General features: G+C 42.0%; 1 protein-coding gene across 1 annotated transcript; it reads right to left on the reverse strand.

Moving 5' to 3' along the window:
- Positions 1 to 4,735: 4,735 nt before the first annotated feature.
- On the reverse strand, positions 4,736 to 26,536 carry LOC132883035 (probable serine/threonine-protein kinase MARK-A). Its single transcript, XM_060916159.1, has 16 exons — positions 26,338 to 26,536; positions 22,065 to 22,233; positions 21,880 to 21,958; positions 19,819 to 19,957; positions 16,132 to 16,194; positions 15,938 to 16,052; positions 13,486 to 13,582; positions 13,269 to 13,371; positions 12,896 to 13,036; positions 12,601 to 12,784; positions 12,282 to 12,376; positions 7,466 to 7,516; positions 6,815 to 7,193; positions 6,551 to 6,727; positions 6,346 to 6,462; positions 4,736 to 5,418 (listed from the first exon to the last, which is right to left on the reverse strand). Exons 2-16 carry the CDS (start codon positions 22,231 to 22,233, stop codon positions 5,405 to 5,407), a joined length of 1,923 nt encoding a protein of 640 aa, XP_060772142.1. The 5' UTR covers positions 26,338 to 26,536; the 3' UTR covers positions 4,736 to 5,404.
- Positions 26,537 to 27,140: the final 604 nt, after the last annotated feature.

The raw sequence follows: 27,140 nt of genomic DNA on the forward strand, positions 1-27,140 counted from the left end.
AGGCGATGGTTTTTATTTATTCCCCCCCCAACTTCTTTGGCTGTGAGTAAAAGGTTGTGAATTAAAATATCTCAGAAAAGTCAGTAAATGCCATTCTTGAGATGGTGCCATCTCTTCTCCAGGTAAGCGACTCACATGTCATATGTTAAAAACCTAGGTGTCACTCTTGATTCAGAACTCTGCTTTAAAAAGCAGATTAGTACTGTTATTAAGAATAGCTTCTTCCAGCTGAGAATGATCTCCCGTCTCAAACCTTCTTTATCCTTTGAAGACCTAGAAAAAGTAATCCATGCCTTCATTACATCCCGGCTAGATTACTGCAATTCCCTCTATCTTGGTCTCCTCCAGTCTCAATTAATGCGTTTACAGTTGGTGCAAAATGCAGCTGCTAGACTGCTGACAGGTACCAAGAAGAGAGAGCACATTACCCCTGTCCTGGCTTCTTTACACTGGCTCCTCATTAGTTTTAGGATCCAATTTAAAGTCCTACTAATAGTCTACAAGGCGCTGCATGGTCAAGCCCCCACTTACATCTCAGATCTTCTGACACCACCTCCTGCACCTAGGTTCCTCAGATCTGCTGATAAAGGTCTCCTCCATGTGGCCCGGACTCACCTCAAACAAAAAGGGCATTTGCAGTAGCGGCTCCAAGTCTGTGGAACTGTTTGCCCCCAGACATTAGATTCGCCCCCTCTATTTCCTCTTTTAAATCCAGGCTCAAAACTCACCTCTACTCACTGGCTTTTGCAACCTCTTAGCTGCCCATTCCCTAGTTCTTATTGTAGTGGGTGTTATTCAGTGTTGTTGTTTGTGTAATTTTGGCCCCTTTGTCTATCTGTCAATCTCTGTGTTTGTAATGTGTACTTTTGTTGCAGCTATTAATGCATCTTTTCTTTTGTGTTGTGTTTATGTTTGTGCATTTTACCTCTGATTTCTTAGCTACCCTATGTACAGCACTTTGGTCAGTGAAAACTATTTTAAATGTACTTTATAAATTAAATTTACTTACTTACTTTACATGCTCCCGGCCAGCCACATGATGTAAAACAGATTCGTCAAACCAATTCTGATGTTCACTTGCCTGTTGTTTTAATGTTCTGACTGATGAATATGTAGTTTTTCATGTTTTTGTTAGTAAAAGCCATTCTATCCTGATCATGCTGAGATAATCGACCCTGTAGGAAAAAGGAGCGGGTGCTTGTTACCATTAACGACTTTAGAAAATATGTTAAATATCAGATGTTATGTGTTGAAAATAATTACTGCACACTTTCAATTCTGTCAAGTATTCTAAAGAAAAATTGCAAAAACCAAAACAGGTGAATGGGCATCAGGTGTTCATGGGAAGTGCGCCCTCTGTCGACTGTTTTGGTTTATTACACACCGCTATCACACTGATGTAAAAAAAAAAAAAAAAAAAAAACTCCACCGCCATAACACCGGAAATAAAACATTCACTAACACACAGGTTTAATTTAAAACCAAACCACACGGCAGTGAATTTCAACCAAGTTAAAGGTAGACGACCTTTCAGATTTTTCAGCTTTAGGTCGTAAAAAGAATTTTCCCCGACACCCAATTATTTTTGTTTAGTGGACCGAAAGCTACTGAATTCAAATCACACACTTCCAATTTTATTATTTTTTAAAATAGAACAATTAATCAATTTAGGGCCACATGGCCCTAAATTCTCCGCTATTATTTCCTGCTTCACCATGACCCAATTCAAGATACGACCCCTGTGTCCGAAATTGTTCCCTACTCACTATATAGAGGTTTTCGACCCACGTGACTGTTGCCATGTCGACAAGTAGATGGCGCCATTTTGGCAGTCACTACAATGGCGACTCCCGCTAGCCCAATATGTGGGTTATCGAGTGACATTACACTGTCAATATGCTACTAAACCTAAATTGAATAACTTTAAGAAGTAGGCTACTACTTTTAATATTTAAATAGAAAAACCTAATTTAAAGATTTGTCAAAAAATATGTATTTTCCCTTTTCACAGCATGCATTGTTTGAATGGTTGCCATGACAACATATGCAAAGATTTCCAACATCATTTTGTGGCAAAAAAATTCCATAACAGTCTACTTCAACGTAATACCAAATAAAAGTAAGTTCATTGCAGTTAGAAAAATAGTGTCCAGGTTGAGAGAGTTACATTAATCATATAGAAAAATGCATAATAATTAATATGTCTAGTATCAAATTCTAGTTTTGTCCATTGCATATTCACATCTAAAAGGTACAACCCACCCAACAACATGGCTCTGCCTCGCCTGAGGGCAACGTGTATGTTAAACTTAGACTACACGTAAGCCGCCCAAACACTAGTAAGAAGCCCGGTGCCAGGTAGCCCCATTGATGAGGCCGAGCTGTCCCCATCTCACATATATAAAACCATGGATGTATAAAGATAAAACCATCGTAGCCTGACTAGTGAGGCTAGGTGCCAGGTAGCCTGAACACTGCCTAACAGGGCTTACGTGTAGGCTAGGTGCTAGGTTACATATATAATTTGTCATTTATCTCGCATACGATATCTTTAAACTTTTGGAAAAGTTACCTGAGACAAAATGTTCACCACACAAACGTGTGTGTTCAGTGGGCTGCCAATTCTCTCGCCTGATCGCCGCGATCCACTTTTCGCGACACTGTCGATCGGCCGGGAACCTATGGAACGTTAATCCAGGTTTATCCCCTCTTCTGTTGTGGCAGCTAACTGCACAACACGTATCAGGCATTCTACGATAAAAGTAAGCGATGAAGAAGATGGATATTACAAGCGTTGTTTGCTGATAAGCGTGGCTTTGTTTGACCTCCAAAATGGCGGCGTAAACAGTATCACGTGACCCTATGACGTCAGGTTGAAAACCTCTATAGGGCACCATATAGTGAGGACGCCATTTTGTCGTGCTGTCCGAAACGATAGTGAAGATTATTACACCCTATATAGTGCACTCAAAGTATCCCACAATGCATAACGAAAAGTAGTGTACAGCCAATGGTCACCAACCAAGCAATATATCCCATCATACATCGTGGTCGTGCTGAAAGAAATCAAATTAGAAGTCTCAAATTTGATTTAATAAAAGGCAGCAGCAAAGAAGAAAGTATTCAGCCTTGATCTAAAAGAACTGAAAGATGCAGGTACTTTGTATTGATTAATGTGGGAAATATGCTCAGTATAATATGGATTTATCACAAAAACACATGCATGTATTTATTATTTTGAAACCCACCAGCCAACTGATCTGGCATGTTTTAATTGTGCGACAATAATGACATAAATACCAGCGCGACAGACTAGTGTCCGAAAGTGTTTTTTCATTTTACCAATGAGCTCACTATAGTCCTCTATCTAGTAATTCCCTATATAGGGAGTAGGGAGTAGTGAACGAGTGAGTGATTTCGGACACAGGATACGTCATGCATCACGTGGTGGGCTTTCCCCGTTCACGCAAGGCATTGTGGGATACAAATTTGAAACAGGAGAGGAAAATGGAGGACGTGAGTGTGTGAGTGAAACATGAAAGAACGACTACAGTAACGGAAAGCGAGAAGAAAAGACGTTGTGTTATATACGAAGGAAAGGAAACGCAGGGCCAAACTAATAAATATGGGCGCTCAGCGAGCACCTCGGTGTGATCAGCTGTTCGTTTAGCGACAGAATGATGGAACTGTCAGTGCACGCTCAAAGAGAAACCTGTAGATGGCAGTAATGCAACACTGTGGATGCCAGCTGCTGTAAAACCCAAAAGAAGAAGGTAAACCTGCGCATGAAAATAACACACACACTACAGCACTGTCATAACACTAGAAGCTCCAGATAAGCAAAATTCTGATTTAAAACGATTAACCAGGAAAATTTGAAATTACGGGGTTATGAAATGTCATCATTATACATTAATACAAGATGTTCTAGACAAAAAAATTAAGCGGACTTTAGCTTAAAAATCATGTTAAATTTGTAACATCAGTCCATTGGGCCATTTCCCCGGGTGCAACCATACTGGATCAGCCAGATACATGGATGTCTTCAGAGATGAAAACGAGGATTCCTTTTCTAATTCTGCATTGGCGTAATTTTTGTGGAGAAATACAAACTGACTGAGAAGTCACGCTAATCTTGATAGTCACGCTTGATATTATACTATAGTTGAGTATAACACGCCCTTGTACACCTCTGCTTTGCTCGTGGAAAATGATATCACGCATGATGGAGTTATGGCAGCCTCCCTGATAAAACAATAGTCCCATCTATTTTCATCACTTTAGTAGTTATATTGTTAAGGACAAATTCAGTATGCAGCTTTTTTAAAATAAAGGACAGACATAAAGACCGCCTTTTAGCTCAATTTGTTAATAACGAGATATTTCCTTTAACAGGAGCTACAGTGGCCTCGTGGACCAAAATTATTATTTTGCAACAGTCACCAGTCTGATGAGAAGCCAAGCATTCTCCAAAACAGATGGAGGGACCAGTATAAGTATCCCCAAAGCCAGTTTGGAAAAAGGCTTTTCAGATATTTGGAGTGGGGAAAAATATTCCTGACTACAGTATTCTCCATCTGGGGATGCAGCATATTGTTGTGTATGTGTATTGTTCAATAAACAGAAAGAGTCAAACACCACCTTCCAGAAGGAAGGATTTAGGGTCTGGAAGAATGCTGTTGGTGAGACAAACAAGGCTAACATTTTATTAATTTTATTGAAAATAACTGTACTGTTAACCAAACTTATTTGTCACATGATTATGTTAATGGTGTATGCTGTGTCCACTGGTGATGTTGTGTACAGTGGTTCAGTACTGAGAGTTCACTGATGCAGTTGTTTTTTTCTGTTTTATCCTGGAGGGTTGGGTTGCTGGCAGGAACGTTGCTGTCTCACAGGTCACCACTCAGTACTGTCTGTGGGTGGATGATGACTTTTTCTTCACAGCTTGAATGATGATTGAGAAATCTGTAGAAATTAGGGAGTGTATTCCTGAACTGGATTGGGGGGGAATTGGGTAGGCCATTTTTGACTTTGGTATTTGGAAATAAAACAAACCTGCTGCTGCCAAAAATAAAGGAACGCTCTTCTATCAGGCCAGCTGTGGCGATGCCATGGCATCATCTGCCGCAAACATCAGCAGCAAACATCTGCCACAGCAGGACCTCATGCTTCAACAGGGGAGCACTGAGGCCTTGTGCTGATGACAGCGAGGCATTCTGGGAGCTTTTACATTCATGCCTCTGGACAATTTAGTCGACTGCGAGGTGGAAAACTACAGCCTTCTTACTTTGAGGTGACAGTGCTGACCTCTGCACCACCATGCTGCCCTTTTTCATTCTGACAGTTTTAGAATTTCTCTACTTTACATTTTAAATGTTATGAAGGTGGTAGCAGATCTTAGTTAGCAGGAGGGGGCTGCAAAATAATAAACATAGTTGGATATTAAAATCAACTCAGAAGCAATCAGTATTTTTTCATTTAACACAAAAGTAGAGCGATCTCTGTTCCAGAACTCATTGGTGATCCAGAACAATCACTGTACTCTAGAATACTGAACAATTATTCCACGAAATACAGTCGTACATGAGCTGATGGCTATAAGCCATGTACAACGAGATTGAGTGGAATAACTGTTTTATTCTATCCACATTCACTGGATTTTGAGAAACAGAGCATTTTTATGTTTATTTTTTGCAAATTCGATAAATAAAAACTTTATACAAAATATCTGACAAAATCATTTCCGCTTAATCGAACTTCTTAAAAACCTATCGATGGCAGCTTGAATTGACTTTAGTGTTGTTGTTTTTTTTTGTAGAAAGTGCTGTTTCACTGTCGTGCCGAGGTATAGAATAGCTTTAGACATTTATTTAATTCTTTCTTGGACATTTCAGTTCTGTAATTTTCAAACTTCTTTGAACTTTTGAACCAGTCTAAAAAAATTCAACAAATTTTAATGCTTAAAGATGAAGAATGTAACCAAACAGGCAAAATGACAGGAACAATTTGTGAAAAATACAATAATAATAATAATAATTCTTGAAAAATAAAAAAGATACGTTCTTCCCATCACATACTTTCATTCCATATTTTGTTGCTTTTTTGTATTTTTGGGGGGTTTTGTTTTCAAGTAGAGTTTTTATTTCATCCTCGGTTGGTTCAGCAACACACGCCGCCATTTTGTTTTTCTCTACTCATGGTATATGAGCTGATAGCCTAGTAGTAGAGTAGCCAATCAGAATGTGCGATTGCTCATATCCAGTGAATGTGAATAGAATAATACAGCATGCCTCAGCTCAGTGTAATTGGGTCTATTCTATTCTAATATTCTAAATGTCTCACCTGAACCGCACGTGTCCTTATGTCCTGCCGTAAACCACATGTGCTGCAGGATTTTCCCCAAAGTTGCCCGAAATTCAGGGTTTGGTTCCAGACACCACTGTAGCAGATCGCAGCACTCTGTGTGAGCAGTGATGAGGTTGAGGTAGAAATTCAAATTCACAAAGTAAAATGAATCAGGGAAAGTGATGCTTGTGCGTTTTCTCACCATTAGACAGATCAGGAAAGAGCCACAGATCCCCCTCAACAACTTCATGTTGGTTGGAAAAGGGCAACTCTCCGCAGACCATCTCAAACAGAATTACACCCAGACTCCAGACAGTAACAGGAACGGCAAAACACTCACCATAGAGAAACCATTCAGGAGGCCAGTAACATGGAGTGCCTGAGTGAAAAGTGAGAGAAAGCGAAAACTGTTACAAAAGAGCCTCTCCACAGTTTGACTGTATTCGTGTATCTTTAGTGAACAGACCTGCCATTTCCATGTAGACCTCGTCCGTCAGCAACGTACCACAACCAAAGTCTATCAGCTTCACCTCCAATGTGTCTGGATTGATCAAAATATTTTCAAGCTTGATGTCTCGGTGAAAAACTCCACGTTTACAGCAGTGACAAACAGCCAGAACCACCTGCCTCATAACCTCTCGAGCTACTGGTTCAGGCAATCGACAGTCATAAAGTTTACAGAATTCACTGAGGTTCATGCAGGGGATGGGTCGCTCCAGCACCAAGATGATGAAATTGTGCGTCTCGAACCATTCCAACATCTCCACCACATTCTTACAGTAAGGAGGCTTGGACATCATCTCCATTAATGCCACCTCCACTGGCAGACTCTTTGTATCTCCAGGCTAAAATTACACACACACACACACACACACAGAGTTAGCATGGGTGGGTTAGCATGGGATTAGCATGGAAGGCCTGTGTCTACATTATGGTAAGCAGAAATAGTACAGTGGAGAAAGCTGACTTGGCACTGACTCTAGATCAGCAGTCTTCGTCTGATATCTATTATGAATAAAGGATAATAAAATGTGAACCTGAGGCATGATTAAGAGCTGATGTGTTCAATGTTAAAATAATGTTCGGTGATGTTCAATGTTAAAGTAAGTTTACTTACAGTGGTGATGAAATTACTGTTGAACTCTTTGGCTTGACATTTAATGGCGACCTGTTCACATGAACAAAACAGAATTAATCAGTTCTACAAGCCATCATTTACACACACTCATGCGCGCGCTACATTTTTGGGCTCAACAAAGCAGTATTAAAACTTGTCATGCAAATGACATCCATTAATCACATAATCATATGTTAATCACAGCAGGTGACTTCAGGTATAGTGAAGTATTTTACGTGATTCATTTACTTCATGTTCCAGACTTTGTTTATATGCATTAACTGATTAAAATTGTTGTGTAAAACTTAACACTTCCTGTATAAAGATGGAATGTGTGGTGGAGCCATGGCCCAATGGTTAGAGAAGCAGCTTTGGGACTAAAAGGTCACTGGTTTTATTCCCTGGACCAGTTGGAATGGCTGAAGTGCCCTTGAGCAAGGCACTGAACCCCCAACTGCTCCCCAGGTATGTTGTATGTCACTCTGGATAAGAGAGCCACAGCTCAGATAGAACAAAAGGCTCCACATACCAGGAACTGATTTAGTCATCACATATTTCAGAGATACATCGATTACTATGTACCTGGATGACTGAGTATCTTCACAGATCTGAATCCCTGGTGTTGTGGTTAAATTACAAAGTCTCAGTCAAACTAGTTCAGTCCTGTAAACTAGTTGTGGCAGGTTGAGCATCAGCTGCTGAAGGAATGGAGGTGGGTTGAAGCAGCAGGTAACGTGATGATTTTCACCTCTGCCTAATCACTTGAGGTGTAGTTATGTGTGTCTTTTGCGTACTTGCAGAGAGAAACCGGTGACCAGAGAGAGAAAGCTGATCAGCAAACTGAAGTGGATGGAGAACTGGACTGGACTGGAGTTATAAAATCTCAAACAAACACCTTTGCAAGATAACAAACACACTACCTATCCGTGACTTCTGCTACCGCCAACATCTCAAATACATCGGACACACCTGCAGGCTTGATAATGATGCTCTCCAAAAGCAGGTGCTATTTGACGTCAGAACCCCATGGAAAGTGTGGAACAATGTTGAAAAGTTATTGGGTATAGATACCCACCAGGCAAGGAGAACTATGATGGAGAAGACAGTCTTCATGCAACTGATTGACACAAGGATATCAGGAATGCCCCAAGGCCTATAAAGCGCCTAGTGGGAATCAATGATGATGATGATGTGTTGAGCTGAAATAAAATCGCTGAAAAGTCTCTCGTCTCGTCTTCTTCCGCTTTATCCGGGACCGGGTCACGGAGGCAGCAGTCTAAGCAGGGAAGCCCAAACTTCCCTTTCCCCAGACACCTCGGCCAGCTCCTCGGGAAGAACACCGAGGCGTTCCCAGGCCAGCCGAGAGACATAGTCCCTCCAGCGTGTCCTGGGTCTTCCCCGGGGCCTCCTCCCGGGGGGACATGCCTGGAACACCTCCCCAGGGAGGCGTCCAGGAGGCATCCGAAAAAGATGCCCGAGCCACCTCAGCTGATTCCTCTCGATGTGGAGCAGCAGCGGCTCTACTCCGAGCTCCTCCCGAGTGACTGTGCTTCTCACCCTATCTCTAAGGGAGCGCCCAGCCACCCTGCGAAGGAAACTCATTTCGGCCGCTTGTATCCGCGATCTTGTCCTTTCGGTCATTACCCAAAGCTCATGACCATAGGTGAGAGTCGGAACGTAGATCGACCGGTAAATTGAGAGCTTCGCCTTTTGGCTCAGCTCCTTCTTCACCACAACGGACCGGTAAAGCGACCGCATCACTGCGGAGGCTGCACCGATCCGCCTGTCGATCTCACGCTCCATCCTTCCCTCACTTGTGAACAAGATCCCGAGATACTTAAACTCCTCCACTTGAGGCAGAACTTCTCCACCAACCTGGAGAGGGCAAGCCACCCTTTTCCGGTCGAGAACCATGGCCTCGGACTTGGAGGTGCTGATTCTCATCCCAGCCGCTTCACACTCGACTGCAAACCGCCCCAGTGCATGCTGAAGGTCCTGGTTTGAAGAAGCCAACAGGACAACATCATCCGCAAAAAGCAGAGATGAAATCCTGTGGTTCCCAAACAGGATTCCTTCTGGCCCCTGGCTGCGCCTAGAAATTCTGTCCATAAAAATTATGAACAGAACCGGTGACAAAGGGCAGCCCTGCCAGAGTCCAACATGCACTGGGAACAGGTCTGACTTACTGCCGGCAATGCGAACCAGACTCCTGCTCCGTTCATACAGGGACCGGACAGCCCTTAGCAAAGAGCCCCGAACCCCATACTCCCGAAGCACCCCCCACAGAATACTACGGGGGACACGGTCGAATGCCTTCTCCAGATCCACAAAGCACATGTGGACTGGTTGGGCAAACTTCCATGAACCCTCGAGCACCCTATGAAGGGTATAGAGCTGGTCCAGTGTTCCGCGACCAGGACGAAAACCGCATTGTTCCTCCTGGATCCGAGGTTCGACTATTGGTCGAATTCTCCTCTCCAGTACCCTGGAGTAAACCTTCCCTGGGAGGCTGAGAAGTGTGATTCCCCTATAATTGGGGCACACTCTCCGGTCCCCTTTCTTAAAAAGAGGGACCACCACCCCAGTCTGCCACTCCAGAGGCACTGTCCCTGACCGCCACGCGATGTTGCAGAGGCGTGTCAACCAAGACAGCCCCACAACATCCAGAGACTTGAGATACTCAGGGCGGATCTCATCCACCCCCGGTGCCTTGCCACCGAGGAGCTTGCAAACCACCTCAGTGACTTCGGCTTGGGTAATGGACGAGTCCACCTCTGAGTCATCAGCCTCAGTCTCCTCAGTGGAAGACATGACGGTGGGATTGAGGAGATCCTCAAAGTATTCCTTCCACCGCCCGACAATGTCCCCAGTCGAGGTCAACAGCTCCCCACCCGCACTGTAAACAGTGTTGGCAGAGTACTGCTTCCCCCTCCTGAGGCGCCGGACGGTTTGCCAGAATTTCTTCGAGGCCGACCGATAGTCCTTCTCCATGGCCTCCCCGAACTCCTCCCAGTTCCGAGTTTTTGCCTCCGCAACTGCCCGAGCTGCAGCATGCCTGGCCTGCCGATACCCGTCAGCTGCCTCGGGAGTCCTGGAGGTTAACATGGCCCGATAGGACTCCTTCTTCAGCTTGACGGCATCCCTTACTTCTGGTGTCCACCACCGGGTTCGGGGATTGCCGCCACGACAGGCACCGGAGACCTTGCGGCCACAGCTCCGAACAGCTGCGTCCACAATGGAGGTAGAGAACATGGTCCACTCAGACTCAATGTCCCCCGCCTCCCTCGGAAGCTGGGAAAAGCTCTCCCGGAGGTGGGAGTTAAAGACCTCCCCGACAGAGTGCTCGGCCAGACGTTCCCAGCAGACCCTCACCATACGTTTGGGCCTGCCAGGTCTGTCCAGCTTCCTCCTCCGCCAGCGGATCCAACTCACCACCAGGTGGTGATCAGTTGACAGCTCAGCCCCTCTCTTCACCCGAGTGTCCGAGACATAGGGCCGGAGATCAGATGAAACGACTACAAAGTCTATCATTGACCTCCGACCTAAGGTGTCCTGGTGCCACGTGCACTTATGGACACCCCTATGCTCGAACATGGTGTTCGTTATGGACAAACCGTGACTAGCACAGAAGTCCAATAACAAAACACCACTCGGGTTCAGATCGGGGAGGCCGTTCCTCCCAACCACGCCCCTCCAGGTGTCACTGTCATCTCCCACGTGAGCATTGAAGTCCCCCAGTAACACAATGGAGTCCCCAGTCTGAGCACTCCTCAGTACCTCTCCCAGGGACTCCAAGAAGGCCGGATACTCTATACTGTTATTTGGGCCATAGGCACAAACAACAGCAAGAGCCCTCTCCCCAATCCGAAGGCGCAGCGAGGCGACCCTCTCGTTCACTGGGGTAAACTCCAACACATGGCGGCTGAGCTGGGGAGCTATAAGCAAGCCCACACCAGCCCGCCGCCGCTCACCACGGGCGACTCCAGAGAAGTGGAGAGTCCAGCCCCTCTCGAGGAGCTGGGTTCCAGAGCCCAAGCTGTGCGTGGAGGTGAGCCCGACTATCTCTAGCCGGTACCTCTCAACCTCCCGCACAAGCTCAGGCTCTTTCCCCCCCAGCGAAGTGACATTCCATGTCCCAACAGCCAGCCGCTGTGTCCGGGGATCAGGTCGTCGAGGCCCCTGCCTTCGACTGCCACCCAATCCACATTGCACCAGTCCCCTACTGCTACCTCTGTGGGTGGTGAACCCACAGGAGGTCGGGCCCACGTCACCTCTTCGGGCTGAGCCCGGCCGGGCCCCATGGGCAAAGGCCCGGCCACCAAGCGCTCGCATACGAGCCCCAACCCCGGGCCTGGCTCCAGGGTGGGGCCCCGGCTGCGTCATCCCGGGCGACGTCACGGTCCTCGGATTTTTCTCCATAGGGGTTTTGGTGAACTGCTCTTAGTCTGGCCTGTCACCTAGGACCTGTCTGCCTTGGGAAACCCTGACAGGGGCATAATGCCCCCGACAACATAGCTCCTAGGATCATTCAAGCACACAAACCCCTCCACCACAATAAGGTGGCAGTTCAAGGAGGGGTAGCTTTCGGTCACTAAACAAAAATAATTGGGTGTCAGGGAAAATTCTTTTTATGACCTACACTTGAAAAATCTAAAAGGCCGTCTAGCTTTAAATTTGCTGAAATAAAAAGTGAGAAAATACAATACACTTTGAGTTGTTGCAAGCTTGCTTCCTGTCTCCTTATTTGCCACAAAGCAACATGTGCTACACTTGTATTTGGAGTTTGTGTTTTTTACAATAATAACAGCCTTATTACCTGTTTCCCGTCTGCCTTACGGACTCCAGCAAAGACAGAGCCACAGCCTCCGCTCCCCAGCACCTCTCCGACAGTGTACAATGACTCAAACTCAGCTGTTACACACACACACACACACACACACACAGCAATTCAGTTATTACTCTGTCCTGTCTCTGAGTATGGTATTTGAATATGGATATCTGGAGGAAATAAGTGTATTTTCATCTCTCTCTCGTTATTTTTGCTGATTTGTTAGTTCATTAGCTACTCGGCAGTGTACACACATTGCTAAATGATTTTGAAACGTTAAAAATAATTTGTGTGGATTGTAACGTACCGTGTTCTGAAGGGTTGAACTGCACATGAGCTGCTTCCTCAGACCTGCTTGAGCTAAACGGCTTCTGTTCACCCGGATTGTGAAAAAGAGCTGCTCTTTCTTCTAGCAGCTTGTTAAGTTTCATCAGCCACTCGGGCTCTTCTTCTTCGTCTTCTTCTTCCACTCGAAGCAGATGTTCAGAGAGCTACATGGCACACAGGGAAAGTAAATGGGTGAAAAAATAAAATTAAGGGTGATGAAAACTTTACATTTGAGAACTGGGAGCCATTTCATAAATACAAATCGTCTTATTTACACTGATAAGGGCTTCCATCACACTGCTTTGGATGTAGTGAGGGAATGTGAGGATTGCTGTAGCAATCGTCTTGCAGTAATCAAGTGCCAGAGCAGGATGTCCAGCCTCAGCTAGCTCACAGGCGTGATAGTACTTGAAGTCCTAAGATACACAGAGAACCATTCATTGTCAGAATGATGTATTCTCATTTTCTTTCTTTATTTATTTCGCACAAATAAAAACAATACATAAAGACATCTAAACAAAATACATTTGGATTGTGCTGGGGAAGGTGGAGACCAATAAGGTCTATAAAAGTCCTTCCCCATGTTAATGATGTTAATTCCATGTTCATTCAATTTGACTTGAAACAGAGAAGAAGAGAAATTCCAACCTGGAAACGTGACTGGCCGACTCCTGATTTCAGAGACAGCACGTACTCATAGACCTCAGTTCTCTCCACCGCCTTCCTCATGGCTGATTTACTGTCTGGCATACTGGTGCAAAGAGAGAAAAAAACATGTCAAATAAGGAAAAAAAAACCCTACACACACACACACACACACACACACACACACACACACACACACACACACACACACACACAATACCTGTCATATCCAATCAGTTGAAACATTCTGCATGATTCCAGATCCTTCTGTGCTGCCACGTAGCAGATATGTGATGCATAGGTCCATCCTCTGGAGGCTGAAGATGAAAAACCAAACATGCACATGAGCATCAACGTCCATAACCCAGTCCAGATTTCATGAGACACACCCACCGTCCACTTTACGTGGAACCCCTGTACGTTCATGCAATTATCCATTCAGCCAATGATGCTTCTGAAACACTGAAATTGACACCAACATCCATCACCATGGTTACGGTCACTGAGATCACTGAGATTTTTCTCCATTCTGATGTTTGATCTGAACATTATTAGGTGTTCCAAATAAAGTGGCTAGTGTGTGGAGCATACCACATGCTAAATACAGAAAAACTCTGTTACGGGGGAGTGTATCCATATGAGGGTTAATATGGTTAACGAAAACTAGGACTAACACTAAAACGAGAAGTGAAAAAATAATTTTGTTAAGTGAAATAAAAAATAAAAATGACAATTGACAATACAACACAAACTAAAATGAAATAGAATTATAGCTAAAATCAGCTTTATTTTCGTTTTCTGTTTCGTTTTCCCCTTCAAGACCATGTTCTGACATGGATACTATTATAATGATTTATATATGGAAAGAAGGGTGTAGAATAGATGTACTTAAAGGATTAGGTGACACTGGATGGATGGATGGATGGATGGATGGATGGAAAGATTGAGCTCGGTAAAGTAGAGTTGTAGTCAAGACTGAGACCTAGTCATGATCAAGACCAGAGTATATCGATACCAAGACAAGATAAAGACTTTAAGGGGTTGAGATCAAGTCAAGATCAAGATCCAGGCAGGATGAGACCGAGTCAAGACCAGGACCAGACCAGTGTATGTGAAGGGGTGGGGTGATGGCCGTTAACAGGAAGAAAAATTTCAAATTAGCAATGAGTCACATTATTGGTTGCAATTGACACAGGAAATTTTACATCCAATCACAGTAATGATGTTAACAAATAAATCAGACAATTCACAGGCAGTTTAGTGAAATCCCCGCAGTTGTGGTCTTGAAATAAAATCCAGACTCCTCCGTGTCTGAGACCGAGACAAGACCAAGTAAAAATGCGGTTGATTACGAGATGAGACAAGACCTGAGACCTTCAAAAAGTGGTCTTGAGACCGGTCTTGAGTTCTACAACACTACGATAAAGTCAGTGTAGAAGGTTCTCATAGCTTGAATTCTGAATAGTGAACCGCAAATGAACTTTACCAGAAGGGTTTCTGCATGAATGAACCGCATGCTAAGCAAGACAATTTCCCTGTTTTTGTTGCGCTCTTAAATATGCAAATGTTCTTATCTACAGTACAATGATAAATCTCAATGTCACATCAGGTATGACAACTGACACAAGTCACCACGCAAACACCATTTATTTAGAAGAAAAATATTGATAAAGTTTATATTTATCAGGAACAAAGGAGAATTCTCTCAGAAACACCTACGGTAAAACACATGACGGTTATAAACATATGAAAAACATGCTCGATGAACACTGACACTCCTGTCTGACATGTTCAGAGTCACAAAACCAGTCTGTCACATATTTTCATTATTGCTAAGCATTATATTGGTGTTAAAACACCTATTTTCATCAATATAGTCACCACGCAATATACACAATGGGATATCTATGACAAGAATCAGCAAACCAATATGGTGTCTAATTGTGCCAAAGTAAACAGTTTGTGTCCTAGTTATCTAGTTATTTAACAATTATTCCACTCAATTGAGTCGTACATGAGCTGATAGCTATAATCCATGTACGACAAGATTAAGTGGAATAACTGTTTTATTCTATTCACATTCACAACAGAGCATTTTTATTTTTATTTTTTGCAATTTGATAAAAACTTTATACAAAACGTCTGACAAAATCATTTCTGCTTAGAATGTAAACAAACCGGCAAAATGGCAGGAGCAATTTGTGAAAAATGCGATAATAATAATTCTTGAAAAATAAAAAAGATACTTTCTTATCATCAAATACTTTAATTCCATACTTTGTTTTTTTTTTTGTATTTCTTGGGGTTTTGTTTTCAAGTAGAACTTTTATTTCATCCTTGGTTGGTTCAGCAACATGCTCCGCCATTTTGGTTTTCTCTACTTGCAGGATATGAGCTGATAGCCTAGTAGTAGAGTAGCCAATCAGAGCGCATGATTGCTCATATCCAGTGAATGTGGATAGAATAATATGGGATACCTATGGCAGTGCAACACTAGAAAAACTAAATAAACACTCAACTAAAACGAGTCAGTTCCTCAAAATAAAAATGAAATTACTTATGTACTTGTAAAACTAACTAAAACAAAACTGAAATAAAGAAAAATCAAACAGAAAAACAACAAAAATAAAAACTAATGAAAATTTCAAAACTGGAATAACTCTGATGCGTACCGAACTCGTCTCCCATTTCAATAATCTGCTGTCTGTGTTCATCTTCTGGAGCAGTGGAGCATAAAAGCGCTGCCAGAGGAAGACACCAGTCCTCATAGTTCTGCACACGTCTGAGCTGCAGCACAAAGTGTCACGTTAGTCCACGTGATACTGACTAACACAATACAGACACAAGGTGATGCTGATACACTCACATTTCTCCTCAGAATGCTGTAGCCCTTGAAGAGCAGTATGGCGATTTCAACCATCATTACGTTCTGTAAAAGAAAAACCTCTTTAACTGCACATCTCACTGTTCATATATTTATTCATTCATGCACTTTTTAAAGCTGTACTGCCTTTCAGATTTTTCAAGTGTCTCACCTCATTATCTCTAGCCTCTTTATCCTGTTCCACAGGGTCACAGGCAAGCTGGAGCCTATCCCAGCTGACTACGGGCGAAAGGCGGGGTTCACCCTGGACAGGTCGCCAGGTATTTTTCAAGTGCAAATCATAAAAAGAATTTTCCCGACACCCAATTATTTTTGTTTAGTGGACCAAAAGCTACTGAATTTGAATCACAGACTTTCAATTTTATTAGTTTTTTTTAATAGAACAATTAATTCATTTACAGCCATGTGACTCTAAATTCTTCGCTATTTTTTCCTGCTTCACCATGACCCAATTCAAGATACTACGTCATGCATCACGTGGTGGGCTTTCCCCGTTCACGCAAGGCATTGTGGGATACAAATTTGAAACAGGAGAGAAAAATGGAGGATGTGAGTGTGTGAATGAAACGTGAAAAACCGACTACAGTAACGGAAAGAAAGCGAGAAGAAAAGACGTTATGTTATATACGAAGGAAAGGAAACGCAGGACCAAACTAATAAATATGGGTGCTCAGCGAGCACCTCGGTGTGATCAGCTGTTCGTTTAGCGACAGAATGATGGAACTGTCAGTGCACGCTCAAAGGGAAACCTGTAGATGGCAGTAATGCAACACTGTGGATGCCAGCTGCTGTAAAACCCAAAAGAAGAAGAAGAAGGTAAACCTGCGCATGCGCACACGGACTTCCTCTGTCTGCTTGACTGCGCCAAGCGAGCGATTTCATGCACATTATTTGCTTTAATCCCCTCAAATTAAATAACTTCCCAGCCACAGAATGGTCTGATAATTTGTCAGATATTACAGAAATAAACAGATATCACAATGACCACATTTCAGACGGAACTAAAGTTCACTGATTTTATGAAATTGAAAGGCCATCTAGCTTTAAAAATCATTTTTATAAACCTATTACCTTTTTACTGAAAATGGGACTTGGCATTAACATTTCTTATGCATCTGATCACCAGAGGTGGACAGTAACAAAGTACGTATACTTGAGTACTGTACTTAAGTACATTTTTTGAGTATCTGTACTTTACTTGAGTATTTTTTTTGGAAGCTTATGACTTTAATTTCACTACATTTGAAAGACAAATATCATACTTTTCACTCCACTACATTTCTGTCAAGGTCCTCATTACTCGTTACTATGAAGCAGCTTTGAAAGTGGATGTTTTTTCCTTTTCTTTTGTAAAACGTGATTGGTTTTTTCGCAGATGACACTGAGACAGCCGATCAGTAATCATTAGGGTCACATCACGTCCATAGACTGTATAAAATCAAGTTCAGTGATTTCTCAGCAGCATTAATTGAACACGATCAGTTGATGGCAGAATGGAAGGAGGCGGTTCTTCTGGGGAACGCACGCACCCATGGCCCATGAACCCATGTTTCAGTTTTCTGAAAGGATTGAAGATTTGTTTCGCTTTAAATGTTTGCTGTGTTTGCCTAAAACAAACCACATCACAGCCTACAAAAACTCGCCGTCCAACCTACGGAAGCATATTGAGGTATGTACTGTAAATGTTTTATTTCAAGAGAAAGCTTGTAATGAAGTTGTCTGTGCTTTTAGCGCTAGCGATAATGTTGCAATAGCTATGCAGTCTGGTTAGTCAAATGACTTTCTATGGATTTGCCCACCAAGTTGCCGTAGCCTTGTCCACGGCTAATGTTTACACATAGCTAGTTTGTCATGCTCCGCCCTGGACATACAGTACGGTACACTCCGGAGATTATGGATCTCTCACACCAGCGCCGATCTGGGACAGGAATTCCCTCTCACCTGTATTCACTTCCTGGTTTTCACTGCTGTGTATAAATAAGCCGTTTTCAGACTCAGACTTTGCCAGAATGTCTCGTTTGTTCCTTTAGCTGTTTCTGTGCCTCTCTTACTGTTCTCTCTAGTGACTTTTTCTTGTTCATGGTTTTTGCACTAGCACTCTTCTGGTTCATGGTGTTTTTTGCACTAAGGGTTATTTCAGATTCATGGTTTCTTGCACTAAGGGTCTTTTCTTGTTCATGGTTTTTTTGCACCAGTGTTTTTGTCTTTGCCTGTCTCATGGTTTTGTCAAGTTGTTTGTCTTATTTTGTCTGGACTATTTTTGCCATTTGTTTTTTGTCCTGTTTATTTACCTCTTTGCCACGCCCTTTTTTCCCTGAATTAAATCATATTATTTATTGGATTACTGTCTGTGTTCTGCTTGTGGATCCTAACTTCACCATACCTCCACCCACCCACCCTAACATAGTTAACTTGGACACTGTTAAGGCCTCTGCATGCTCTTGCGACAAGGCTTTCGCAGATAGCTTTTCGCAGACAGTTGTAATTTATTGTTGAGCGGGGAGTATAGGCGTGCGCGATGTTATTCACCGGCACAACGCAAGGGGGCGCGAAGTCGCTAGGAGTAGTTGGTGGGTGTGGTTAGTGGAGTGTTTATCCTCCGGTTACTTATAATGACTAGAACTTTTTTTTTTTATAATGACTAGAACTGGAGTCGTATCGATGTACGTACTTCCTCAATCAACCGCTCTTCATGCTGCTCCATCTTCGCTCGTGTTTTTAAAAATGCCGGTCATGAAAACAAAACAAATCGGGAAAGTAGGGAAGCGGAAGTGCATGTACAGCAGATGTAGAGTGGACCAATCAGAGCCCTCTTGTCTGCGACGCTGTCTGCGAGGCTTCTGCGGTGGTCACAATTTTTGAGAGGTGCGCGCAGAGCGTCTGCGAAGGTGGGGGGGGCTACGCAGACACTATCTGCGACACCGTCTGCGAGGACTGGGTTGTCAGCATAAATTGGCCTTTAGTTAGCATGTAAAAACAGAGTTATGCTAACATGAATAATGTTAACTTATCTGAAGTCCTTTCAGAAATGTTTTAGCATAATCTTGCCAAGCAGAATGTAGAAATCTTTCTTTTCTAGTAACATTAGCTACCCAATATGATTTTTGAGTTTGAAAAGAGTTTGCTAGCATGTCAGGTGGAGCTTCAGCTCTACAGGTTCTACAAGTTAGTCAGTAAATCCAGTAGGTTGCTTCAGAGGCATTAGGTTTTGTAAGCATTGTGACAATAATACAGCAACGCATTGACAGAAAATGTACTTTTAATACTTTTAAAGCAAGTACTTCAATACTTCAGTAAAAATTTTGACTGGACAACTTTCACTTGTATCGGCGTAACATTTGACCAGTGGGATCTGTACTTTGGCATGAAGTTGGGTTCTTTGTCCACCTCTGCTGATCACAGTAGGCCTTTAGAGTTTGGCAAACAAAATTATATTGAAAGTTGAGTAAATTTTAGCTACGTCAGTGTATATTTCTAATCTGTGCCAGTGATTTAGTTCAGAGGAAGTTTTAGCTGAACAAGCTCTTATTAGTTTGTCCAATTGGACTTTATTAGTGAACACAACAGAGCAGCCTGTTCAGCGACATGAGAGTTACTCACAAGAAGAATGGAGCAGGAAAAAGTTCAAGATGATTTGTTTGTTCCAGTGTAATGAACTCCAACACTTACTCCATTTCTATTACAGAAGTGTTCCATAATCGTCCAGAAGAAATAGGATTTCTGTTGCTCAGGTTTATCCAGGTGAAGCAAACACATCTGACATTTGTCCTGGATAAATCTCATCAGCTCATCCTTCTGCAATTTAGCACTGTAACAGATGTTGGAACAGCTGGCTTATGTGGATTAACACACAGGTGGTTGACAAATACAGATAGGTCATGGACTATGGATTATGAAAATATAATTAAAAAATTATACAAAATATGGAGTGGTTATGGATTTTAATACGGATGATGATGCATCTTCTTCTTTAGTGTTCTGCCTGATGGCAAGTCCAGCTCTGACGTTCATCAGACCTTCTAGGTAACATTACAGTAGTGTTTTCCCATTGCCTTCTATGGGATTATTGTTGAGGTTTTCTCCTCTCAACCATTCACACCTATGGTAGACAGTTAACCTAATTGCATGTCTTTGGACTGTGGAGGAAACTGGAGCACCCAGAGGAAACTCATGCAGACATGGAGAGAACATGCAAACTCCACACAGAAAGGTCCCCGTCAGTCGCTGGGCTCTAACCCAGAACCTTCTTCCTGTGAGGTGACGGTGCTAACCACTACACCACTGTGCCACCCCTCGATTATGTATCACGGATGGTTTATTTTATGGATGTTACTACGAGTCTACAGAACAATAACATGGATGTCACAAAGATCGTCTCCGTGGTGACGTTATCTGCCGATGGTAGCTACATGATGGAGGTAGAAGCACCAGATAAAGTCGAGCCAATACTCACTAATCGGCAGATGAGTCTTTCGATAAGAGATGTGGAACATTTAATAACATACAGAGAACACAACTCTGAAATGCCATTTTTGCCAAAAGGGGGTGGAGTTTATATATTTCACCCAAAGACTGATGTAGAAATGAAGTTTGAAAAGAAGTTTGCATCCCATTGTCACCAAACTTTAAGAACATCGCAGTGTTCCATTCCATCCAATGATGAGTCTCTATCTAAACTGAAGGCAAACAGAAATTGCATAAAGCAACAAAACTATCCATAAGACCAAAGCCTTCTGTCATTAAAAAGATGGAGGAGACGGTAAAAAGCAACACGGACTGACCAACGTGCCCATAAAGTATACAAAGTGTCCGTAGGCACAGAAAAGAAGGCGGAAATCAGGGACATGCCACAGAATGTCCATCAAATCCATTCCCTCAAAGAGAAAAACAAAACAGAAGAAAGGCTGACTAAACATGCCCGAATAAATTTGCAAGCAATTGCATTTGAAGACAAAGGATTTGTTCATTTCATTGCAACTTTTCCAGATCTTATTGTAATTTTAGGCATGGAAGACACGTTGAACGAATTAAACCAAAGTCTTAAATTTCAACTTCTTAAAACAAATTAAGAAGTCTCAAACAATTAAATGTTCGGATTGCCGAAGTTCATAATTAAAATAGAATACCTGCATTTATGTTTACTTTATTAATTTACTATTGATTTTTTTATGGGGGTGGCACGATGGTGTAGTGGTTAGCACTGTTGCCTCATAGTAAGAAGGTTCTCGGTTCAAGCCCAGTGGCTGATGTGGACCTTTCTGTGTGGAGTTTGCATGTTCTCCCCATAGCTGTGTGGGTTTCCTCTGGGTGCTCTGGTTTTCCCCATAGTTTAAAGACATGTGGCTAATCTAAATTGTCCATAGGTGTGAATGAGGAGAAAATCTCTATAATAATAATCCAGTAGAAGGTAATGGGAAACCACTATGGTAATTCTTCCCCAGAAACTTTGATGGCTAAAGCTGTCAGAGTGGACCTGCCATCAGACAGAATGCTGAAGAAGATATTTCATGGAAAATATCACATATCCATGAATAAAAGATCTGTACTTTGTATTATATTTTTAATTTCCCATGAATCCATATTCCGTGACTAGTCCATATTTTGTAGTGACTCACACACACACACACACACACACACACACACACACACACACACACACACACACACACGTGTGCTTCAAAATATTACTGCTGAAATACTGAATGTATGAGAGGAGAAGGAGTGCCTCACCTCATCAGAGGACCAGGAAATGTTAAAATCTCTCCAGAAGTCATGTATTTCTCTTCATGGTTCAGGTCATTGAACTCTCCTGGAGTCAAAGTGAGGAAAATGAGAGGAAGAAATGTTGGCTGTAACTACCTAAAAGGACAGTGATCTCTCTCATTGAGGAGCTCAGGAGTGTCAGTGTGTTCTACCTGAACAGGATGAGTGATAATCAGATTCTTCTTCTTCTTCCTCTTCATTTTCTTCTTCTTCCTCCTCCTCCTCCTCTTCTTCCTCCTCTTCTTCTTCTTCTTCAGGATGAAGTACAAAATCCTCAACACGTCTTCTCATCACCATCATCTTCATGGGGCTTTTGAACATCTACACAACAACATCATCAACAACAACAACATCAGCAGCACTGTATAGGGTTATAGGATCTCTTTTCTTTAGAAACTACTAAACGTTCAAATATATTTGTTTTTACTGAAGCACTTCACAGTTCAACATCATTTACACTATAATCATCATCATCATCATCTAACACTGTCTCCACTTGTGGCAGATTACACACTAATATGAGAAATCACCTTCCAAAGTTTCCTGTTATGTGTAGCTTTGTTAAGGTCATTGATATTGAGACCGGACCGTATATTGTCTCGCCAACGCTTTCTCGATCTTCCTCTGTTCTGTTTGCCTTCCATCATACCTTCAACACAGATCTTAGCAAGTCCTCTTTCTGCCTGTTTTATATGGCCAAAGAGTTTGAGGGTTTTGCTCTTGATTACATTCATTATGGGAGTCATTTTAGTAGCTTCAAGAAGATCCTCAATTTTGATGTGGTCTGTTGATGTGGGTAGTGAGGGCTCATTAGCCCAGTAAGGCATCCTCCTAGTGCCACTGTCACGAGCAAAACACTGCTTGGGTTGGCGAGCCTATTAGCCCTGTAAGGCTATCTCCTAGTGATGATGTCACAAATAAAAACACCTTCTCCCAATTTGCCCTAAGCCAGCACAGAAGAGTAGGCTGATGAAACTAATATGAAAAGCTGCCTAACCATAGATTACCAGACCGGAGACACTCGCCATGTGATTAGGAGGGCGCATCAACCACCCTGGGCTGATGTGACATATGTGACCAGGGGAACACTCCAGCAGCCTCGGATTGGTGTGTTACATGCGAACAGAGTAAAACCAAAATCAAAAACGCATCAAATCTTCTATATATGCACTTATAATCCTCGAACGATCAATGATCTGAACACAGATGCTCTAGACACAATGCTATATGAGTTAGAAAACATCAACTGGTGCATCACTGGCAGGGGTGAATCCAGGAAAATGGGAAGGGGGAGGGGGGGTGTCAACCCAGTAATGCCAGGGGTCCAGGGGCTGCCAGAGTCCCCTGGAAACTCTGTAGTTTTTAAATGGCCGGAGATGCATTTTGAGCTGTCAGAAACATGTTATAAATTAAATCTCTGAAAGAAAATTACCATATCCAAACTGTTTTAAAACTAGGAACTTTCAAAACCATTTTACTAGTCACTGAAAATGATATTGTCAGAGTTGCAGGTATATGCGTAGAACATAATTACAACTGATATATGGTAATATTTATGAAAGTTGCATTGTCATATAATGCATTACCACATGACACACTGCAGTGCAGTATACTGTACACAAAACACCTTCTATCAATAAATTATTACTGTTTAAGTGCAATCTGAGCTCACTGGGGAATTTTAAGCAAAGTGTCACAGGACAGAAAAGTTCGAAATGTTGTCTGTCCGTCCAAACTTCAGCCTGTCCAAATGATGGGCCAAAGGCCTAGAACAATGCGGCTGGGGGTCGGGGGCCCGCCTTAAGGCCCCAGAAGCCGAAGGGCTTTAGATGCCTGGAGATACTTCTCAGCTATTTCCTGACACATTTTTGTGATTTTCAAAGGCCAAATTACACTCAATATTAGTTGCTAATTACATTACAAATTGAAATAATTTAAAGAAAATATCAGATGTTTCAAGAAAATCATACTTAAAGTTCTACCCAAGAAAAGCACACACAGGTCAGTTCCATGTCTAGAAAAAAGTCTGGGGGCTTAAGGATGTTCCAGTTGGTTACAAGTTACTGGTCCTCATATATAGGTACTATAATAACACTCATGAGACAATGACTGTTTTATACTATGTTTATAATAAGTCTATAAGAAATTTAGTAATTGACAACACAACTATTCTTAAATCTCATCTCTTTATCTGTAGCCGCTTTATCCTGTTCTACAGGGTCGCAGGCGAGCTGGAGCCTGTCCCAGCTGACTACGGGCAAAAGGCGGGGTACACCCTGGACAAGTCGCCAGGTCATCACAGGGCTACTATTCTTAAATAATAGAGTTAAAATTTTGAGGATGAGATTCCAAGTAACTTTGTAAATTTTAAAATGACTTATAAAATGACTCAGAAATAGACATGAGATGAGATGAGATGAGATGAGATGAGATGAGATGAGATGAGATTAGATAAAACTTTATTGATCCCTTTGGGAGGGTTCCCTCAGGGAAATTAAGATTCCAGCAGCATCATTACAGATAAACAGAGAAAAGAAATAGAGGAAAACTTCTAGATAAATTAAAATAAATTAAGTATTTACATATACAGATATAAAAAGAATAAGATATGGGGAAGAGAGGAAGGGGGAGGGAGGAGGAGAAAAAAGGGGGAGGAGAAGGGGGCGGCAGGAGAGATATTGCACTTGTCTGAATGCCAAATGATGGTCATGTCATTTGGCATTCAGACTAAAATCTGCAGGAAATAACTTAGAAAATAGAAGAAAACACCATGAAAGAGAAACCAATCGAAAGCGAAAGAGTGAAAGTGATTATCAGGGTGTTACCATGGGAACGGTCTTTTATGAACGTGTAAGTGTGCGCTCAGCGCTCCGACTCTGGTGTGACCGAGGTAGGTGACAAGTTTTATGTTTCATGTAATTTAGGTAATTTAAAAAATATAATCTTATTTGGCAGTGGGCACATAGGAAAGTGTAAAGTATAAAGTTTCTATCAATATGTTTATCATGCTTATATGATAAAAACTCATGAAGATATTTATCTAAATCCAAGACCTACTCATTCTAAACCTGCCAAGCTTCGCTGGTGAAGCTCTCGACCCCAGAGGGTTGTTAGGGTCCAAAACCTGTAATAGTCTATTTTCTTTGAATGTTAGTGGTAAACCTACCCAGTTGATGACAGCGTGGCGTGGTATCAGGCCAGAATGCGGTCCTACTCACTGATGAGAGGTGATTTGTCATTTATTGAGAGCGTCCGCAATCTGCCAATCACAGGCTGTGTTACAACATAATGTATTCGCCCAGTGCAACATTCGGAAGAAAATTAGAAGTAGATTAGACCCATATCTTTACAATTTTTCATGGGTCATCCGGTTTGATGCTTTTGAAATACAGACGGACAAATGCAAAAATTACCGGTCAGTGTCCGCTGGTCCGGCCTTATTTCCCACACTGTTATTACGTCGATGCACAAAGTTCCGGCGCCCTGTTCAAATCCAACAGGACTCACCCAGCTCGCTTTTCACTGCATTCGTGTCACAAGTGAAAAAAACTAAGCTAGGACCGACTATTAAATATAAATTTATACCATAAACTCTTCAGCTCAATCCCACATAATGATTTATATTGTTTATTTTTTTAAAAACCTTATTAATTAAATTAAACAAACAAAAAAAAAACAGAGGGCATATCTCGGTATCTGCAATACTAAAACTTTTTTTTTTTGGATGGAGGGGCCCCCGCCAGGAGGCCCCCCTCCCCACAAATCCGAGCCAGATCGGTCCATCAGAAACCAAAGCGAAAGAAACAAAATATTGTACCACTTCCTGAGTCAGGACATCAGCTATTTCTTTCTAGCAATAATACTTCTAGCTCAAATGGTGTTGGATTCTTAGTCAACAAATCATGTGTTCCTATCACTGAAGATGATGAACCTATCTCTGATCGATTAGCAGTGTTAAGTCTGAAAGGAAACTTTTCTAAGATCAGATTATACAATGCTATTTTCCAATAACCACTCATCCAGATGAAGAAGTCACAGAACTTTATGACCAAATCCAATCTATTGTTAATAATGTACCTGCAAGAGATCACCTGGTCATTACACAGGGGATTTTAACTATAACCGTCATGCAGAAAGTATAAAGAATAAAAGAATAAAATCGATCCCAACAAAAGGGGAAAACCGCATTTCTTTTATAGAAATGTTTATATAGAGAGTTTATTTCTACAGTTACAAAAAACAAACCGGATGTCTTTTCCAGAAGGCATAGCTGGAGGATGCAGGACCCGATATGTTTTCTGCTCCATCACATGTACCGTTGTGTTGATGCTGCTGTCTCTAATGAAATATTAGGATTGAGCTGCTCACACCTTCTGAACCTGTTTCTCCTCAGTGATGTGTGCAGTGTGTGTGGAGTTTACACACCTGTCAGTTTCAGCACACACGAAATCTCTGTCTCGCCAGGGTGGAGGTGTGTCCCGTCGAGTTTCCCAGGTAGAAAGAAACAACTAACTCTTCACCGTCCAAATGGAGAACATGTACCGTTTCTGTACATCGCAATGATCACATGTGACGACTGGAACATGTTTCTGCCCTTGTGTTCTGAAGGAAGTTCTGAAGTTCTGTTTTACTCTGTTCAGGGGGGAGAAGAGAAGAAAGAGAGAGAGAGAAGAGAAGAAATTGATTTTTACAGCACACTTCTCAGTCACTAAAATTTTTAAATGTTGATGTGTATAATCAATTATTTTGTAAACGTTATACTTCTATTTCTATATGCATCTATATGATAGACACGTTGATCCTAAGTGAGTGTTCGAGTCCCACCCCTGGCAGAAATTGAGAAAATAATAATAATAATAATAATAATAATAATATAGCGTCTTTCTCACGGCCAAGGTCGCTTTACAATTACCAAAAAAAAAAAAATCCACCAAGAGAGGGTCAGGATGTAAATCTACTGAAAGTATTTTTTTTTATTATTGGAAATTACACACTACTACTACTACTACTACTTATTATTATTATTATTATTATTATTATTATTATTATTATTATTATTATTATTATGTTCCTGATCGTTTAATTAATTTTTACTCCACATGCTGTTTTTACCGAAAAGCAGGCCAAGACTCCCTCTAGCGGCCAATATTGGACATTACAGTTCATGAAAATAACTCGCTTTACAATATAATGACAAACTTTATTTCATAAAAATATATAAGCTTCAA

The sequence above is a fragment of the Neoarius graeffei genome, chromosome 3 (assembly GCF_027579695.1).
Source record: "Neoarius graeffei isolate fNeoGra1 chromosome 3, fNeoGra1.pri, whole genome shotgun sequence".
Lineage (NCBI taxonomy): Eukaryota > Metazoa > Chordata > Actinopteri > Siluriformes > Ariidae > Neoarius > Neoarius graeffei.

Coding starts and splice junctions, on each gene's coding strand:
- LOC132883035 (XM_060916159.1), bottom strand. CDS start 22,233: ATGTTCAAAAGCCCCATGAAGATGATGGTGATGAGAAGACGTGTTGAG. Junction 21,959..22,064: donor TTATCACTCATCCTGTTCAG/GTAGAACACACT, acceptor CTTTGACTCCAG/GAGAGTTCAATGACCTGAAC. Junction 16,195..19,818: donor ACTTCTGTAATAGAAATGGA/GTAAGTGTTGGA, acceptor TTTCTTTTACAG/AACGTAATGATGGTTGAAAT.